General features: G+C 43.7%; 1 protein-coding gene across 1 annotated transcript in view; it reads left to right on the forward strand.

Moving 5' to 3' along the window:
* Positions 1-20,389, forward strand: part of LOC106577038 (C-terminal-binding protein 2) — a 102,997-nt gene that overhangs the window by 12,310 nt on the left and 70,298 nt on the right. The window contains exon 2 of the mRNA XM_082964792.1: positions 13,632-13,805. Within this exon, the coding sequence (XP_082820918.1) occupies positions 13,748-13,805 (58 nt within the window). The 5' untranslated portion in view covers positions 13,632-13,747. The remainder of the gene's footprint in view (positions 1-13,631; positions 13,806-20,389) is intronic.

Consider the following 20,389-nt stretch of genomic DNA (forward strand, 5'->3'; position numbering starts at 1 on the left):
GACCAATTCTATTGGACCAAACGTCAAATACAAATAGCAAGTTGAAACTAGGCTTGGGCGGTATACCGTATATATACCGTATACCGGGGTATTTGGGAAAAGCCACGGATGGTTTTTCAATACCGTCAATACCGTTAAAACAATTGTTTTATATATATATTTTTCTACATTTGAATGTTTGTAGCTCCATTTTAAGGAAGTACCTGCAGTTAACTTGTGCAATACGTTAGGAGTTGAAGAACATTACGTTCTTCATTTAACGTGTCACATTACTGTAGTCCCCAGTCACGTGTCACGTGGGGTTTAACAAGCATACAATGACGAGAGACCGGACGGAGCCTTGTTAGTCACTCACTGTTGTGCAGCATGCGCCATGGGATCTAATTACAGTATGGAATTTACAACTAAATGTTTGCCAGCTAGATATCTTATAACTATTAAGTTAACTGTCTAAAATGTGTTAAATGCTCTGCGGTTGTGCATTTGGTTTGCTAATTTAGTAGGTAGTAAGCTACACTACATGACCAAAAGTATGTGGACACCTGCTCGTCGGACATATCATTCCAAAATCATGGGCATTAATATGAAGTTGGTCCCCCCCTTTGCTGCTATAACAGCCTCCACTCTTCTGGGAAGGCTTTCCACTAGATGTTGGAACATTGCTGCGGGGACGTGCTTCAATTCAGCCACATTAGCATTAGTGAGGTCGGGCACTGATGTTGGGTGATTAGGTCTGGCTCGCAGTCGGCATTCCGTGGTGTTCGATGGGGTTGAGGTTAGGGCTCTGTGCAGGCCAGTCAAGTTCTTCCACACCGATCTCGGCAAACCATTTCTGTATGGACCTCACTTTGTGCACGGGGGCATTGTCATACTGAACAGGAAAGGGCCTTCCCCAAAATGTTGCCTCAAAGTTGGAAGCACAGAATCGTCTAGAATGTCATTGTATTCTGTAGCTTTAAGATTTTCCTCCACTGGAGCTAAGGGGCAAAGCCAGAACCATGAAATACAGCCCCAGGGCATTATTCCTCCACCAAACTTTACTGTTGGCACTATGCTTTGGGGCAGGTAGCGATCTCCTGGCATCCGCCAAACCCAGATTAGTCCGTCGGATTGCCAGATGGTGAAGCGTGATTCATCACTCCAGAGTACGTGTTTCCACTGCTCCAGTGTCCAATGGTGGCCAGCTTTACACCACTCCAGCCGACGCTTGGCGTTGAGCATGGGGATCTTATGCTTGTGTGCAGCTGCTCGGCCATGGAAACCCATTTAATGAAGCTCCCGACCAACAGTTATTGTGCTGACGTTGCTTCCACAGGCAGTTTGGAACTCGGTAGTGAGTATTGCAGCCAAGGAGAGACAATTAAAAAATATATATATTTTTTACCCCAATTTTGTGATATCCAATTGGTAGTTACAGTCTTGTCCCATTGCTGCAACTCCTGTACGGACTCAGGACAGCTGAAGGTCGAAAGCCATGCGTCCTCTGAAACACGACCCTGCCAAGCCGCACTGCTTCTTGACGCACTGCTCGCTTAACCCGGAAGCCAGCCGCACCAATGTGTCAGAGGAAACACCGTACAACTGCGACCGAAATCAGTGTGCATGCGGCCGGGCCGCCACGAGTCGCTAGAGCGTGATGGTACAAGGACATCCTGGCCGGTCAAACCCTCCCCTGACCCGGACGACGCTGGGCCAGTTGTGCGCCGCCTCATGGACTTCACGGTTGCGGCCGGCTGCGACAAACCCTGGGATCGAACCCGGGTCTGTACTGGCGCCTCTACCACTGCAACGCAGTGCCTTGGACCGCTGCACCACTCGGGAAGCTCGGACAGACTATTTTTATGCGCTTCGGCACTCGCCTGTCCAGTGCTGTGAGCTTGTGTGGCCTACCACTTCGTGGTTGAGCCGTTGTATCTCCTAAACGTTTCCACTTCACAATAACAGCAACTTACAGTTGACCGGGGCAGCTCTAGCAGGGCATACATTTGACAAACTGACTTGTTGGAAAGGTGGCATCCTATGACGGTGCCACGTTGAAAGTCGCTGAGCTCTTTAGTAAGGCCATTCTACTGCCAATGTTTGTCTATGGAGATTGCATGGCGGTGTGCTTGATTTTATACACTTGTCAGCAACAGGTGGTAACCAGCAGTTACCATACCCAATCTGCTAGGTGGTTGCTACTTAAATTCCCCAGGACATTTACAGTATTAGGCAAGACTGCCTTCTCGTCTTGTGCACCAGAGGCATGGAATAGTCTACAATCCATGCTTCATCTACTGTAGATGTGTTAGTGCCACTGAATAAATGTAACATTTTGATGGGAGACTCTGTTACAGAGGAGTGTAAATGCTTTTTTTAGGCTAGATCATGTTGTTGTATTGTTGAATGTTTTAATTCTGTAATGTATTGATAGTTGCTGCCTTCTTGGCCAGGTCTCCCTTGAAATAGAGACTCTGGGTCTCAATGTCTCAATGGGCTTTTCCTGGTTAAATAAAGGTTAAAAAAAAAAAATAATTAACTGTGAGTAGCATTTTTGAGTTACTTCTATAGTTTAGGTCTGAAACGGTTTAGGTCTGAAACGGCACCCGTTAGCATTTAGTTAGCATTCTCTATGGGATTCTACATTTACTTGTTAGCATTGCTAACCTTCTGATTACAGAGTTGTGGGGTTTGAAAACAGCAGCCCTTGTGTTTAGTGTCAATATTTTTTTTATTTAACTAGGCAAGTCAGTTCTTATTTACAATGACAGCCTACTCCGGCGACACTCGGCCAATTGTGCACCGCCCTGTGGGACTCCCCATAGCCAGATGTGATACAGCCTGGATTCAAACCAGGTACTATAGTGACGCCTCTTGCACTGAGATGCAGTGCCTTAGACCGCTGCGCCCCTCGGGAGCCCAAAATATCGAATATCCCAGTATGGCACAATGTCGATATGAAGGTATGACAATTTGGATACCGCCCAAGCCTAGTTGAACCTGCTTGTTGTCAGAGAGGAAGAAGTGATATTTCGTCTTTGTTGTTGTCAGTGGCAGGGGGAGTAGCTTGGTGTCTGTGCGATTGGGAAGGTGCACAGAAGGAGAGAAGGAGACGAGACCAAAAAGACAACGCTCATAAAAACAACATCAAACCCCCAAAAAATGGATTCTTGCAATACAGGCATTCGGAACATTGCGCTAAAACATACATTCAAATGAATCAAATGAATTCGATATATCGCCCAGTCCTAATTGTAACATGACCTATAATGTCAATCAAATTGTTAGTCATTAGCTTAGAAGCACAAGGTTGTTAGTGTCTTTAGCCAGGTCGTTAATCCTAGCCAAACACACTTTCAGACTGGGGAAAGTATTTCTATAGCGTTGTTATTTTAGGAGTAATATCATGACGTATGAACCAGAGCCACTTTCCTGGATCATTTGATAAGGACAAAGGAAGATAAACAATTCAGCAGATTTTGTTTGAAATGGAGACTACAGAAATACCACTCTTATCTCCATTCATCATACATTTTTCTTATCCTCTCTTTGTCTTTCACCTTTGACAACTTTGTCAGACATTCTATTTCTCACTCACTTCACACCTTTCCAAGCCTGTGTCCTTGTCTGCTCTTTCTCTGTTTCACTCCAACTTTATCTCTGTTGCTGTTAATCTCAGTCTGTCTGTGGTTAAAGGTCACCTTGTCTTTCCCAGGCATTCAATGTGGCATTCTCTGTGGTATCTGTTGTGTTCAGCCTCTGTCGCTGGTCAGGGAAGCATTCCAGTGTAATTAACCTGCCTGCTACACGGCGGTTCATGAATCCGCTCACACTGAGAGGGCACTGTGCCCTGACACTCTCCACCACAATACACACCTCCTTTCTGCTACACACATATGCATGAACACACACACAGGAACGCACCGGCGCGCAAATACACACTATTGGAGAGAGGGCGTGTACTCTGCCGACTGGCCAGCAAAAAGAGAACGCACACACACACACACACACACACACACACACACACACACACACACACACACACACACACACACACACACACACACACACACACACTATTATGCCAGGAAAATAGATAAATAGGAGCACTCAACTACAGGTGCAGCTGAAACAAAGCCTTTAGACACTGAATCAAGCTCTTTTCAGGCTGCAACAAAACAGCGCTGGGCAAACTGTAAGTGGATACAAATGATTCAGCCTCATGGTACACTGATTTTCCTCCATCAGCACCAGCACCACCCTCCTCTCAGAGTTACACTCCCCAGCCTTAGCACCTCTCTGCTGGGCTGTTTTTCTCAGACTCCCCCACCCCTCCCTGGAGCTATACCAACCTTATCCCCAGACCCCAGCCCAGCACGTCTGTCTGGCTGCATGTTTGTGTCTGTGCATCAGCTGCCATTCTCACAGCCCAGCTGAACCTGACAGAATCATTTCACACAAAGGAAACAGGAAGTCAGAGTGTGGAGATTCGTCATGGCTATGGCTGGTTGGTTGGTGTTCATCTAGGTTGGTGGTGCACTGTTCTCTCCTCTGCCCTTTCATTTAGCCTAAGAGGACGACCCCTTGGGTCAAGTCGACTGCCTTTATACTAAAGCTTCAAAGAATTTCCCTTGTCCTCCTATCCCCTGGTGACTTTTAAGAGATGTGGGCTTGACTATCTCCTCTGCTCAGGGTTTAACCAGGCACTGTTAGCCACCATTCATGTGCTGGGCTGTAGACTGAACCTCATGATGCTCCTATGAGCAGGACAGTGTGCACTGTGCAGGTAGAAGAAATTGGTTCTAAGTGAGGAAAATGCTCTAGAAGAAAATAACCCAGGAAGGTTTTATAACTGTAATAAAGTCATGATCGACAGCACAGCTTCTCACCTGTCATCTAGCTTGGTGTGTGTGTGTGTGTGTGTGTGTGTGTTTGTATGTGTGTGTACTTTTCAATCAGCTCCACCTCAATCTTAGTACATACATTGCATGTTAGTCAGACAGCCATGATTACAGTATGGTTGAGATCTGTGTGCAGGACTTTTACTAGCAGTTCAAGGTGTAATGCTATGCAGCATCCATCTGTCAGGTTTCTGAATAGCACCAACTGTGAATACATCTAGTTAACATACTCACTCTGCGTTGGCTAAAAAGGCATGTGGAAATGTCATTTTTTCTCAGGAGAGTGTTCATGGAACACTTTATTTGAGTTTATTAGTCGTAAAAGCTGCACTGAGGAAAAACAGGCGTCAGTGATTTAGTGACCTAACAGGCTGCACAAAATAATGCCACCATTATGCATTTCCTGTGTGACTTAAACGAACAGGCATTATTAGAAAATTGCGCATTAGCCCGAGTCAGCAGTTTGTATGCTGCAGTCCCATTACATTTAGAATCGCGAGAGGAGGAGACAGGGAGGACGAGAGATGGACAGAGCACTTTGTCAACAAGAAAGAAAGAAAGAAAGAGAGAAAGAAAGAAAGAAAGAAAGAAAGAAAGAAAGAAAGAAAGAAAGAAAGAAAGAAAGAAAGAAAGAAAGAAGGGGGTTGAAAGATGGAGGAAAGAAAAGGGGAGAGAGAGGGAAAAATGCAAAAGGGATGCAGGGGAGCAAAGAGGAAATAAAAGGAGTGATGTGGCCAGATGCTGACAGGACAAGGAGAATGAGGGAGATTGAGGATGATGAAGAGAGCAACGGAGAAGGAGAGCAGTAATTGGAAGCATATAGTGGTTGGGATTGGAGGCAGTAGAGAGGTTTAAATCACTGGTCTGAATGACAGCTTTACGTGGCACTCGGAGCCTGAACTACCTCCATTTAATGAGACCAGATAGAAACCTCCTTACTCCCTTTTCTATTCTCTCTTTTCTATTTTATTTTTATTTTTCTGCCATCCTGCACTTTCAGGAATATCACTCACCAGTAACTAGGCTGATATATCAAGTTTAAACTGTTCTCTCAACTGTTAATGCTGTAGCATATAGTAAGGATACTTCTGAAAGGGCAGAAATGGGTCTGGCTTTGTTTCGTTGCTGGATCCTCACTTCAGTTATGTTCATACAGTATACACATATTTCTGGATCCTCACTTCAGTTATGTTCATACAGTATACACATATTTCTGGATCCTCACTTCAGTTATGTTCATACAGTATACACATATTTCTGGATCCTCACTTCAGTTATGTTCATACAGTATACACATATTTCTGGATCCTCACTTCAGTTATGTTCATACAGTATACACATATTTCTGGATCCTCACTTCAGTTATGTTCATACAGTATACACATATTTCTGGATCCTCACTGCAGTTATGTTCATACAGTATACACATATTTATGAGTGGGCACACTTGGCAAACACAGCAGTTGTTTCCATGAGCTCCGCTACGAAGTTCTTCTACCGGACAGATACCTCCTGGGAAGCTCTGTTTTCTGTCTCTGATTACAGGAGGAGAAAGCAGCACTCTGGACAATGAACAATGGTAGGCCAGAATCCCCCCCACACCACCTTCTCTACTCCCCTGCCTTCTCTGTCTCATAGCAACTACCATTTCATCAGCGCCATTCTTATCAGTTTGTCGCCAAACAAATATGCATTTTTTTTCCATAATTTACTTAGCAGTCACGGTGTTGCTGGATGAATATACAGGTATAACACATTTGTCATTGGTTTCTTGCTGTCTCTCTCAGTGGTACAGCTCTATCTGAAGGGGATATTACATGTGTACACCTGGTAGTTCAGGATGATATTTGTAGTTTTATTTCATCCTTCATCCCTCCTGATGTGTTCACTGACTTTTAGTCAAAACCCACCGACATTCTAGACGTTTCCTACAGAGAACTAGTCCCACGAGATTCTACCCTCCCCTCCTTCTACCCCTCCCCCCTCTTTTTCTCTCTCTCTCTCTCTCCCTCCCTCTCATTCTCTCTCTCGAAGTATGGTGTCACGTTGAGCCTGTAATATCGCCCACACGGACTAGGCCTCCTGGGTAGTTTAGCTTTCACCATTTTTTTTCTCTCCTTTCCTTCTCTACCTAATTTTTTGATATTCACAAAGACTTCTTTCTGTGCCTGGTCTCCCCTGACATTGGGCAGCTGGCTTTCATCTTACGTCTCTCATAAAAAGAAAGAGCAAGAGGGAGTGTGGGTAAGAAAATAGAGAGATTTTAGTGTGTAGTAGTTTGAAGAAAACTTGATATCACTCTTCAGAGATTGAAATGTTTCTCCCAGATTTGGCGTCTCCCTGTTAAACACATCATCTGGGAAGAATTTGGGATAAAAGTGAATACATTTTGCTCCATTAATTGTGGTGACCTACCTACTCATGATTTATCACTAGTGGATCTTTTAAAGTGGTGTCACTGTCATCAAAAGCCAGCTCAATTGCTTATAGTGGTCACAAAGACGCATCTGTGATACTACACACTGTGTGCGTATGACCTCCCCATCCATTTTGTAGCCTTATAGCATGGTATCCATTTTAAGCTTATATGTCAACATCCCTGTGTGTGTGCGTTATATGTAGTTGATTTTACATGACCACACATCCACATGCTCAGTACCTCCCTGGTTAAAACAACTGCCCCCTGTGCCAGACCAGCACAACGTGTGAGATCTGACACGGTCAAATGTTTAATGGTGAAGGTGCCAAAACAAACCACTGCACCTCTACACTCTTAGAAAAAAAGGTTACAAAAGAGTTATTCGGCAAAGGAGGAGCCTTTTGGGTTCCAGGTAGAATCCTTTTGGGTTCCAGGTAGAACCCTCTGTGGAAAGGGTTCAAATGGAATCCAATGGGTTCTACCGGGAACCAAATAGGGTTCTTCAAAGGGTTCTCCTATGGGAACAGCTGAAGAAGCCTTTTAGGTTCTAGATAGCACCTTTTTTTCTAAGAGTGTAGAAACTCCAACAGACACTGATGTGTGTGTGTGTATTGTCTTATTTCCCAGCTGATTCTTGTTATTCTATCCCTACTGTGTTGTGCTTGGCTGACTGTATTGAGGGTACTGTGAGAGGTAGTTAGTAGGGTGTTAGTTAAAAGAGGGAAGGGGAGTGCTGAAAGTGCAGAAACAGCCAAAGTGGTGTGGTGATGAATATGTGTGTGTGTGTGTGTGTGTGTGTGTGTGTGTGTGTGTGTGTGTGTGTGTGTGTGTGTGTGTGTGTGTGTGTGTGTGTGTGTGTGTGTGTGTGTGTGTGTTTCTTTGGGCCAGAGACCTGTGTTCTCCCTGAATCAGGTTCTCAGCTCTTTTAAAAGAGCTCTTCCTGTGAGCCCACTCAGGAAATTGTTGCTGAGCACTTGGCAGTGGACTTGGACAATCCCAGAGGCTATGTGCGTTTTTGTGTATGTGTTTGCTTGGAAACTTCTGTATGACTGTGTGTGTTTGTATGTGTGCTTGGACACTTATTTGTATTTGTGTGTGTGTGTGTGGGGGGGGGGGGGGGGGTCAACACTATTTTCCAAGCCTGTACCTCTGTGTATTTCTGTCAGAATAAGCCCCTGTAATTGTTTAGTTCCATAAGTCCACTTAGAGTTACAGCTCACCAGTGTATTCAATAAGGGCTTCTGAGTGACTGTTTCCTCTGACCCTCTCCTGGTTAGTTCTCCACTCAAACGTTGTTGATGTTGACCCTTCAACCTTCTCAACGGAGTTGACATTTCGGCCTTTTCAGTGGAGTGGGTCTAACATTGTGTCCATCAAAGAGATAGTTTCATGACCTTTCACCCATGTATTATATATGTTAATGCTCCACTACATCCCTGGCCATCACCTCCTCTGTGACCCCAGGGAAGGCTCTTGACCATCACTGACACTATTTATCATCTCTCTAGGACCGTACCTTTGGCCTCTCTGAACAACATACGTACAATCATATTCTGATTGGCTGGGCCTGGCTCCCAAGTGAGTAGCCCTATGCCCTCTCAGGCCCACCCACGGTTGCACCCCTGCCCAGTCATGTGAAATCCATAGATTAGGGCCAATTAATTGATTTCAATTGACTAATTTCCTTATATGAGCTGTAGCTCAGTAAAATCGTTGAAATTGTTGCATGTTGCGTTCATATTTTGTTCAGCTTTGCACACTCTTGGTATTCTCTCAACCAGCTTCATGAGGTAGTCACCTGAAATGCATTTCAATTAACAGGTGTGCCTTGTTAAAAGTAAATTTTTTGGAACTTCTTTCCTTCTTAACGCGTTTGAGCCAATCAGTTGTGTTGTGACAAGGTAGGGGTGGTATACAGAAGATAGCCCTATTTGGTTAAAGACCAAGTCCATATTATGGGAAGAACAGCTCAAATAAGCAAAGAGAAACAACAGTCCATCATAACTTTAAGACATGAAGGTCAGTCAATACGGAAAATCACAATAGCTTTGAAAGTTTCTTCAAGTACTGTTGCAAAAACCATCAAGCGCTATGATGAAACTGGCTCTCATGAGGACCGCCGCAGGAAAGGAAGACCCAGAGTCACCACTGCTGAAGAGGTAACATCAACTGTTCAGAGGAGACTGCGTAAATCAGTCTTTGTGAGACGCAGAGTAGGTGAACGGATGATCTCAGCATGTGTTGTTCCCACCGTGAAGCATGGAGGAGGAGGTGTGATGGTGTGGGTGTGTTTTGCTCATGACACTGTCAGTGATTTATTTAGAATTCAAGGCACACTTAACCAGCATGGCTACCACAGCATTCTGCAGCGATACGCCATCCCATCTGGTTTGCACTTAGTGGACTATAATTTGTTTTTCAACAAAACACACATCCAGGCTGTGTAAGGGCTATTTGACCAAGAAAGAGAGTGATGGAGTGCTGCATCAGATAACAATCACAATCACCCAACATCAACTCAGTTGATATGGTTTGGGATGAGTTGGACCACAAGCAGCCAAAAAGTGCTGAGTATATGTTGGAACTTTTTCAAGACTGTTGGAAAAGCATTCCTCATGAAACTGGTTGAGAGAATGCCAAGAGTGTGCAAAGCGATTATCATGGCAAAGGGTGGCTACTTTGAAGAATATAAAATATAAAATATATTTTGATTTGTTTAACACTTTTTTGGTTACTACATGATTCCATATGTGTTATTTCATAGTTTTGATGTCTTCACTATTATTCTACAATGTAGAAAATAGTAAAAAATTAAGAAAAACCCTTGAATGAGTAGGTGTGTCCAAAGTTTTGACTGGTACTGTATATATTTATACATACTCCAGACTCCAACATTTCTCGTCTTAATACACCCGCAATAACATCTGCTAAATATGTGTCTGTGACCAATAAGATTTGATTTTAGATGACACTGAGACAAAGAACAGAGCAGAATTTTCTCCTTTTTCAACTTTTTTAGCCAAACTATTTTTGTAAGGAAAGCCAGGAAGGCTTGACCCGTCTAGTCTGGGTAATATCTAACTCTCCAAGTCCTCCTTACTTCAGAATCTGGAATGGCTCTTTGATGTTGTCGACAATGAAGAGGGCTGTGAAGTGGGCTTTGTTTTTACTGTTTGGCTCTCCCCGGTGTCTTTCTCACTGAAACACCCACACGCTCAGCCACACACAGCCCCCGAGTGCTGCCATACATTGAGAGGTCTCAACCCCCGAGGACAAACATTTGAGAGAAACTAGTCGCACAAATTCTGAGCGAATATTGCATTAACAAATGCCCTCCTTTCCAGACCAGTGTGGTCACAGCTCTCCCTTCGCTGTGAGTCATGTGGGCCGCATCAGCCAGGCCTGTCAGCATTAGAGAAGCCAATATTTCACTATGGCTTCTCTGGGAGATCCCAGATACGACACACACAATAATACCTCAATAGAAATCCACTGATCAGTTAGAACACAGGGTTAAAGGTTATTATCAGTGGTGTAAAGTACTTAAGTAATAATACTTTAAAGTACTTCTTAAGTCATTTTTGGGGGTTTCTGCAATATTTTGGACAACTTTTACTTTTACTCCACTACATTTCCCCCCCAAAAAATTTACTTTTTACTCCATACATTTTCCCTACCACCTAAAAGTACTCATTACATGTTGAATGCTTAGCAGGACAGGGAACTGGTCCAGTTCACGCACTTATCAAAAGAAAATCCCTGGTCGTCCCTACTGCATCTGATCTGGCAGACTCACTAATTTATGTAGATTATGTCTGAGTGTTGGAGTGAGCCCCTGGCTATCTGTAAGTAAAAAGAAAAAAATAATTGTGCCGTGTCGTTTGCTCAATATAAAGAATTAGAAATGATTTCTACTTTTACTTTTGATACTTAAGTATATTTTAGCAATTATATTTACTTTTGACACTTAAGTATATTTTAAACCAAGTACTTTTAGACTTTTACTCAAGTAGTATTTTACTGGGTGACTTTCACTTTTACTTGAGTAATTTTCAATTAACGTAACCTTTTGCTCAAGTATGAAAATTGGGTACTTTTTCCACCACTGGTTATTATGAGTCCAAGACAACGCTTTGGATGTAAATGAGATGAGCTGGGTGATTAGAAAGATGACGAGATAGAGAGATGAATAGATGGAGAGATGGAGTGATTACTGAGACAGTAATCAGGATAAAGGGAAGAGAAAGGCTGTGAAGTGGTGGGAGTGAGAAAATATCGGAGTGTGTGTGTGTGTGTGTGTGTGTGTGTGTGTGTGTGTGTGTGTGTGTGTGTGTGTGTGTGTGTGTGTGTGTGTGTGTGTGTGTGTGTGTGTGTGTGTGTGTGTGTGTGTGTGCAGGGTTTAAATGTCAAACCTAATCACTGTAGAGAGAGATGAACTTTACACGTCACACACCTGGCAAGCTGATGCTGCTAGTTTCCCATTACTCCTGTTTTCTACTTCCTTTTTTAATATGGCTTTTCAAAGTGAAGTTCAGCACATCTTTCTCCCTCTCACTTGGTCCCCTCCTCCCCTCCTGCCTATATTTTGCTGAGACAGTCACCATGTCTGCTGAGTAACTGACCCACATTCCACAGTGTGACAGGATACCCTTAGGGCAGGGGTGTCAAACTCATTCCACAGAGGGCTGAGTGTCTGCAGGTTTTTGTTTTTTCCTTTCAATTAAGAGACAACCAGGTGAGGGAAGTTCCTTACTAATTAGTGACCTTAATTCATCAGTCGAGTACAAGGGTGGAGCAAAAACCCGCAGACACTCGGGCCTCCGTGGAATTTGTATTTGTATTTATTAGGGGTAGCAGCTACTCTTCCTGGGGTCCAAACAGAGTTTGACACATGTGCCTTAGGGCAGTGTTTCCCAACCCTGGTCCTCGAGTACCCCAAACAGTACACGTTTTCATTGTAGCCAAGGACAAACACACCTCCTTCAGCTCATTGAGGGCTTGGTGATTAGCTGACAGGATGAATCAGGTGTGCTTGTCCAGGCTTACAATAGAACTGTGTGCTGTTGGGGGAACTGGAGGAGCAGGGTTGGGAAATGCTGCCTTAGTAGAAGTGTGTCTTTAGCTGCGTTTAGACAGGCAGCCCAATTCTGATATTTCTTTTCACTAATTGGTCTTTTGCTCAATCAGGTCAGCTGTAAAAAAAGATCTGATGTGAAAAGATCTGATGTGATTAATCAAAATAGCAATTAGTTGAAAAAAGATCAGAATTGGGCTGCCTGTCTAAATGTGTGTGAGGGGGTGAGAGCACATGTTTGCATGTCTGTATCTTTGTGTGTGCTGTGGGGTATCTGTGTTCAGCCTCAGGGTTTAGAGGGGAATCCGTCTCTGAACAGGGAAATCTCTGACCACTGAGAGTTAATTGATGTTCCGCTCATCTGCATGTGTCTGTGTTTTTTGTTTGCTTTTGGTGTCTGGCCGTGACAGTCAGATTTTTGCACAGCGCTCGGAGATAGCACTCCCTCTACTGGTCACCATGTGTCCTTGCAGGGTACTGTCCTTTACAATAAAGAGAACGGTCCCAAATTCACCTCAGCCCTTGGTTCCTTAATGTGATCAAGATTTTTGAAGGTGACAATGCCATAGTAGATGAATAGCAACTCTGGAAATCTGAACATCTTTTTTTCCCTCTGTGTTGTCATTTCTTGTTCCATTAAATCAAATCAAAAATCACATCAAATGTTATTTGTCACATGCACCGAATACAACAGAATACAACTCACAGTGAAATGCTTACTTACAAGAGCAGCAGTAAAATAACAATAGCGAGGCTATACAGGGGGTACCGGTACAGAGTCAATGTGCGGGGGCACCGGTTAGTCGAGGTAATTGAGGTAATATGTACATGTAGTTAGAGTTATTAAAGTGACTATGCATAGATAATAACAGAGAGTAGCAGCAGGGTAAAAGAGGGGGGGGGGGCAATGCAAATTGTCTTGGTAGGCATTGATTAGATGTTCAGGTGTCTTATGGATTGGGGGTAGAAGCTGTTTAGAAGCCTCTTGGACCTAGACTTGGCGCTCCGGTACCGCTTGCCGTGCGGTAGCAGAGAGAACAGTCTATGACTAGGGTGGCTGGAGTCTTTGACCATTTTTAGGGCCTTCCTCCGACACCGCCTGGTATAGAGGTCCTGGATTGCAGGAAGCTTGGCCCCAGTGATGTACTTCTGTAAAGGACAGATGTTCACATTTAGTGTCTACATGTTAGATTGTCTTTTGGATGGGTCTGATGATGATTGGTGTGTGTAACCTCTCTTTTTCCTCTGTGTGTTTCAGGTGTGTGGTGTGTTGGCATGCTTCGTGGGGAATTCTGGGTAGAGTGCTAGCTTCCTAAAGATTGGCCGATAGGAGGAAAAGAGAACAGAGGAGGATAGGAGGAGAGGAGTGCCAACATGGCTCTGCCCGACAAACACAAAGTGAAACGCCAACGACTAGACAGAATCTGTGAAGGTAAGAGACACTTCTATTTTTGTACACTTAGGGGAAAAAAGGGTTCCAAAAGGGTTCTTTGGCTGTCCACATAGGACAACCCTTTTTGTAAAACCCTCTGTGCAAATCTACCGATGTGTCCTTGAGCAAGGCACTTAACCCTAATTGCTCCTGTAAGTCGCTCTGGATAAGAGCATCTGCTAAATGATTAAAATGTAAATGTAAAATGTTCTACCTGGAAACATAAATGGTTCTTCAATGGGTTCTCCTATGGGGACAGCCGAAGAACCCTTTTAGGTTCTAGATTGGAACTTTTTTTTAAATCTCTTTTCCTATCTACTTTTCCTCTGTTTCCTCCTCTGTCATACTGCTGAAACTGAATCACCCCGCATTGAGACAAAGATGTTCTCAACCTGAGTCATATCTGTTCCACTGGAAGAGACTAAAGGAAGTATTTGCTGTAGTGTGCAGGTCATATAGTCCTAGTGGTTGTGAAGAGGATCTCTTTTTCTCTCCTCTACCCTTTTCTCCCCAATTTTGTGATATCCAATTGGTAGTTACAGTCTTGTCCCATCGCTGCATCTCCTCTACGGACTTGAGAGAGGCGAAGGTCGAGAGCCATGTGTCCTCCAAAACACGACCCTGCCAAGCTGCACTGCTTCTTGACACACTGCTCGCTTAACCCGGAAGCCAGCCGCACCAATGTGTCAGAGGAAACACTGTACAGCTGGCAGCCGTTATCAGCTTGCAGGAGTCCGGCCCGCCACAAGGAGTCGCTAGAGCGTGATGGGACAAGGAAATCCCAGGAGGCCAAACCCTCCCCTAACCCGGATGATGCTGGACCAATTGTGTGCCCCCTCATGTGTCTCCCGGTTGCGGCAGGCTATGACACAGCCTGGGATCGAACCCGGGTCTGTAGTGACACCTCAAGCATGTAGTGCCTTAGACAGCTGCGCCAATCGGGAGGCTCTCTTACTCTTTCTGTCTGTCTTTCTCTCTCTCTTTCTCTCTCACTCTGTCTCTTGCTCTGTCTCTCTCTCGCTCTCTGTTAGCTATAGCCCATCCATCAGCAGAGGTTATAGCAGTAAAGCCTGCTGTCAGCCCTGTGTTAGAAAGGACCTGACCACGCTGGGTAGGGTCACAGTAGGAATGGTCCTGGCTCCTGTTCTCACTGTCTATTTGTCTGAGAGACAATATCAGTCGCCGTGACTGGATTAATCTCCTGTACTGAGAAGATCATGTCAGCAGAGATCATATTTAGCTCACAAAATCAGCTCATCTTTGTGTGTGGGTGTGTGTGTGCATATAGCCTGCGTGTGTGTATATGAATAGCCCATCAGGTATTTTAACCCTATAACTTTGTCAAAATGTAGAGAGGGACTGAGTTAACCTGCTTCATGACGTAGCCCTCTATGTAATCATCATGTGTCACTATGCTGACTCATCACATCACTCTCACTCTACCTTTTGTCTGCCTCCCTTCATGTTAACCGCAACACTACAAGTCAATGAGAGACATGGTTAGTCACAACAGGGCCTGACTGACTTTCACGTTTAACTTTAGGAATGACTCAATCCAGCCAGAGTTATCCATCTGTCACGAAACACAAGGCATTTTCCACTAAGAATGAGGTTTTCCAGGCTAATGGTGGAACTACCTGGTAGAGCCAAATGGAGTCCCTGGGATAGTGTGGGTGAGAGGGAATGAGAGAAAGCGTTTGATACTGCCCCACCTCATGTGAAAGGAATTTGTAGTACCTTCATAAGGGGTATTCAGGCTGGGGATTGTGTTACTATATTTTAGCCTCCACACACTGGCACCATTATTCATAAGTGATGGGGGAAACAATCCATACAGTTACATATCGGGATCTAATTTTTTACGATATATCCTATAGTATCGTTGTGACCATATCGCAATATTATTTTTGTGCTAGTTGGCTGTACCTGCACCAAAACTCCAGTATTTTTCCTTCGTAGCTTGTTCTCCACCTTCTTTTTAAATATGGAGCCAATTTGTTTTCAACACTTGTATTTCCATGACTGATCAAAACTCATTTTTATCATGGCTCGTTCTTGTCCCTCTGCAGCAGACAAATGGTTGGAACATCGAATTACAATAAAATCACAGTATCCAATCACAATGCATATAGAATCGTGAGAATCGCAATACGTATCGTATCGGGCACCTAAGTATTGTAAAAAATATCGTATTGTGAGGTCCCTGGCAATTCCCATGGTAGACGTACACACCACTTCCCCTCCCTCTACTCTACTGTAGCTTTCCAGACCCGCAGCACGCCTTGCCTATAGTCTTTAACAACCTTTACGTGTGTGTGTGTGTGTGTGTGTGTGTGTGTGTGTGTGGTGTGTGTGTGTGTGTGTGTGTGTGTGTGTGTGTGTGTGTGTGTGTGTGTGTGTGTGTGTGTGTGTGTGTGTGAGACACCCGTGGGACCAACGGCCCTGCCCAGCCCTCCAAACCACAGCATTGATGGTTGTCTTACAGGGCCTGGGAGAGAAAGTAAGGAACCTCAGGCCTGGCCAAGGAGAGTGGGAGGGAAGGAAGGGGGGAGGGAGAGAGAGGGGGTATAGGAGGTTGGAAGTGGGTTGGCAAGAGACTCTTAAAATCTAGTTTGATGTTTCCAGATTGCTGTGCTGCTTGCTGCTGAGTAGAGACTTTGTAATAAAGAGAATCACTTCACCAAACGTTGGAATTGGTTATGTGCGCTAGGCTCTGACGGTCATTTTCTGTTTTATAAGAGCCGCTGCGTGTGTGTAAATGTGTATGCTTATTTGTATGTGTGTGCTTGTGCATGCCGGGAAAGGCAAATGAACCTAGCACTACAGTACTGCACTATGCTCCTTTGCACTCCAGTATCTCTACTTGTATATTCATCTTCTGCACATCTATCACTCCAGTGTTTAATTGCTAAATTGTAATTATTTCGCCACGATGGCCTATTTATTGCCTTACCTCCCTAATCTTACCTCATATGCACACACTGTATATAGATTTTTCTATTGTGTTATTGACTGTACGTTTGTTTTTTCCATGTGTAACTCTGTGTTGTTGTTTGTGTCACACTGCTTTGCTTTATCTTGGCCAGGTCGCAGTTGTAAATGAGAACTTGTTCTCAACTGGCCTACCTTGTTAAATAAAGGTGAAATTAAAAATAATTGTTAAAAACTATTTGCTTTTTTGTGTTAGGATATCTGAACACGTGCCGTTTGAAATTCTTTACAAGGAAGACCTTTCTGTCCTGTTTCTTTTTCTGTATAAAATAGACCAAAGAAAAACAGAGGCGATCTTTAAATAAGAGCATCACTCCTCTGCCAAGCGGGGGTGGGGGTGGTCTTCTAACCCCCATAATGCATCTCTCCCCGCCAGTCAGAAATGAGAGCCACATGTGCATCCCTGGCCGGTCCAAGCCACTAACCCTTCACCCTGGGAAGCAGAATGTTTTTAACTCACTTTATTGGTTGATATAATACACACACAGCCAATTGGCCAGTGTTCACTAGTGTTGATTTTTCAGTGTAACATTTCTATTGTTCATTCAGGTGTTAAATTAACACTCATTGGTCTAAAAGAAAAAGCAGTGTTGGTGTTACTAACCATTGTTAAACCAAATCCATGCTCATCATTATCATATATCCCAGCATGCTCTATTGCAGGTAAAAATGTTTTGAATATGTATGTTTTTGATTAATTAATTAATGTTATGCTACTCAAATATACATAACATACATTTTACTAAACTAATCCAATCTATTACTTAGACTTATTGCACCCATTACTGAAATGGTTGTTCCAGTTTAGATGATTTAGGTAGTCTCATAATTTTGTCTTCCCAACTCGGCAGTCATTCAGAATGCAGGTTACGGGTGAATAAAAATTCCAAATGTTGGATATCCCCACTCTGGCTGAATTCCATTAGTAATTACAAATCACTTTACAAGCCAGAATAATGTGACTTGCAGGCCTGATTTTGCTTTCAGGCTACTGTATTAGGGTAAACTAGGCCCCCAAAATAAGGCCTTATGAAATATGTGTTGTATTGTGTTAAATAATTACATTTTTATGATAACATATTCACTTAGGATTTCACTTGGTGAAGGCCACAGGGCTGAAAATGGATGAATGCAACAACCATGTCTCTGTCACTAACAAATACAGTCATGGGTGGTAACTCTACAATTTACTAAAGGCAAGGCACTCTGGGAAATATGCAAATGCAGATTAACACTAAGCAGTGTGTTAATTTAACAATGAAAAGTGTGGACCTGTATAGACACTGGACCAGTGTTACATTTAACACTCTGTGTTGATTTAACACTGGAGAATTTGCCGTGCTTCTAAAACTGGGGTTTTGCTTCGTGGCTATTGGTTGATTTGGCAACAGCAGTGTTTCCTCTGTTTACAGACAATTAGGTCATTCTACCAGAGATAATGGCCCTGTTCTGCTGCACTGCAGCTCTGAATCTGTGTGGTAAATTATGCTTATTGAGGAACTTTACACATTGTGGACGGGTGAATCAGGTTATTAACATGCTATGGAAAACCATGTGAAGTAGGCCGTGGGTCATACATGGCCTTTAGGAACATGATGTAGATTAGTGATGTAATGCAGATAGAGTATACTTGATAGAGACATGTTTTGAGACGATGAACCCTCAAGTATTAAACATATTTGAGTTTTTACGACCGCTTTAGACTATCATGCACTGTACATAATTCCAAACAACCACGCTTGCTAACTACTTAAATGTGTAGTGTGTTCTTCTCAGGCATAATGATATGGCTATTTTAAGATAGACCAAGGAAATGCAGTCTAAGACAATATTTTAAAAACCTACCACTCTGAGGCAAGAAATGTTCTGCACAGGCACATTTTATTTCCTTAATTAGAACAAGCTTGACAAGGTAAACAAACCAGCTGCTTGAATCTATTACCAGAATCGTGGAACTGAAGCATGAAATAGTCAATATGAATTTGATGAATGAAAACAAGATTGGTCTTTGTAAGGATGACAGCCACGGACCATAATGGCACGGTGTGATTGAATATTCCATCACTCAGCTTTCTAAATGAGACCAAACTAACCACATTTCTGTTCTCAGAATAACCGTGTCAATAGAATCTCTGTTTATATCGGACTATTGATTACATTGTTAAAGATCCTGATGAGTACTAACTGTGTCTGCCTGCAGTGGACACTAGATTCATTATTGCTGCTCTCTGAAGTGAAGGGCTTCTGTTTGGCCTTAATAAAGGTATCCATGGGGGGTGCTTAACCGTAACCTCCTTACCCCTAAAGGAAACAGTAAGTGTTTTTTGTGTTTGGTCTGATTAGTGTCCAAAGAGTATGTAGACTCAGACACATTAAACAAGAATAACAACTAAAATGATTCACTAAGACCTACTCGGTTTATAAACAGGTGAAGGGCTTGCGTGTTTTAGGAATGAAAGTTACAAAATGGACCTTTAATGAGGAGATGGTGAGAAACGTCTTCTGTCAGACATCCGCTGTCATCTGCGTATGACAACTGACTGCATCACCCTGTGCTTGGCCCAGCTGCAGTGGCTTGCTGCCCGACCTCGCCCTCCCCTCCAGCCCACCTCTCAAACACTGCAGCGCCCCCTCCCTCACCCCCTTGTCCCGTCTGTCTGCTCCATCTGTGTACCCAGCATGCTCTGGTTTGGCTACTGCTACGGCTGCAGGGTAGCACTCCAGAACCCAGTGCCACGATATTTAGTCAGATCTAAGTGACGTTGTAAGCAGAAGGTGTGAAGGTGAGGGGAGAGCAGAGATGGGGGGAGGGTGAGGAGGTGAGGGTGATGGTAATAACTAGATGGGGAATGTGGTTCTTCTCACATACATGTACATGTTAAGAATCCCCACAAATGTTTGTTGTAAAATGAGTTTATTTAGGAATTAAGGTTTCAAAACGTCTAAACATTGTAAGAGGGTCACTTAAAACATGGACTACCAATTTGCAGCACCTGCCTGGATAATGCATGGCAGCACATTTACAGCAGATGGTAAACCATTCGTTGGCTGTTGCAGTGGAGAGGTGAGGGGTATTTGTGCAATCAGCCATGAAAAAATAGGAGAGGTATCCTGATGGCTTTTTCCCCAATAGGGGAGCCTTGTACCAAGCCCCTGATACGCTCATCCCCCCTTCTCCTAGCATCCAGTCAGGTTATGAACATCCCAAGCAACCATATTTGCCCCCCCCCCCCTCCCCCCTGGGTTTTGTTCCAGGCTCCCAGCCAAGAGCCACAGACCCTTTATGGGCTTATGGAGAGGGGCTTGAAGGATTGTGTGTTGGGGGAGGAGAAGAACTCATCTGGTGTCCATAATCTCACAAATCCCAGGGAAGGACGACCATCTTTTGAGCGGCCAGGCTGGAGGAGAGATGACTTTGTGTGTGTGTGTGTGCATTGTACAGTATTTATGGGAGTTAGCTTGTGTGTGTGGTAGCAGTCAAGTCTTGGAAATGAGTTCTCATAAAGACAAGTCACATGTACTGCAAAGAGAAAACAATAGGCTGTTCTAAAAGAACTGTGTCTGTTCTGGTTTGGGCTGGAAGGAGGAGGGGC

The sequence above is a fragment of the Salmo salar genome, chromosome 18 (genome assembly GCF_965601325.2).
Source record: "Salmo salar chromosome 18, fSalSal1, whole genome shotgun sequence".
In the NCBI taxonomy this organism is placed as follows: Eukaryota; Metazoa; Chordata; class Actinopteri; order Salmoniformes; family Salmonidae; genus Salmo; species Salmo salar.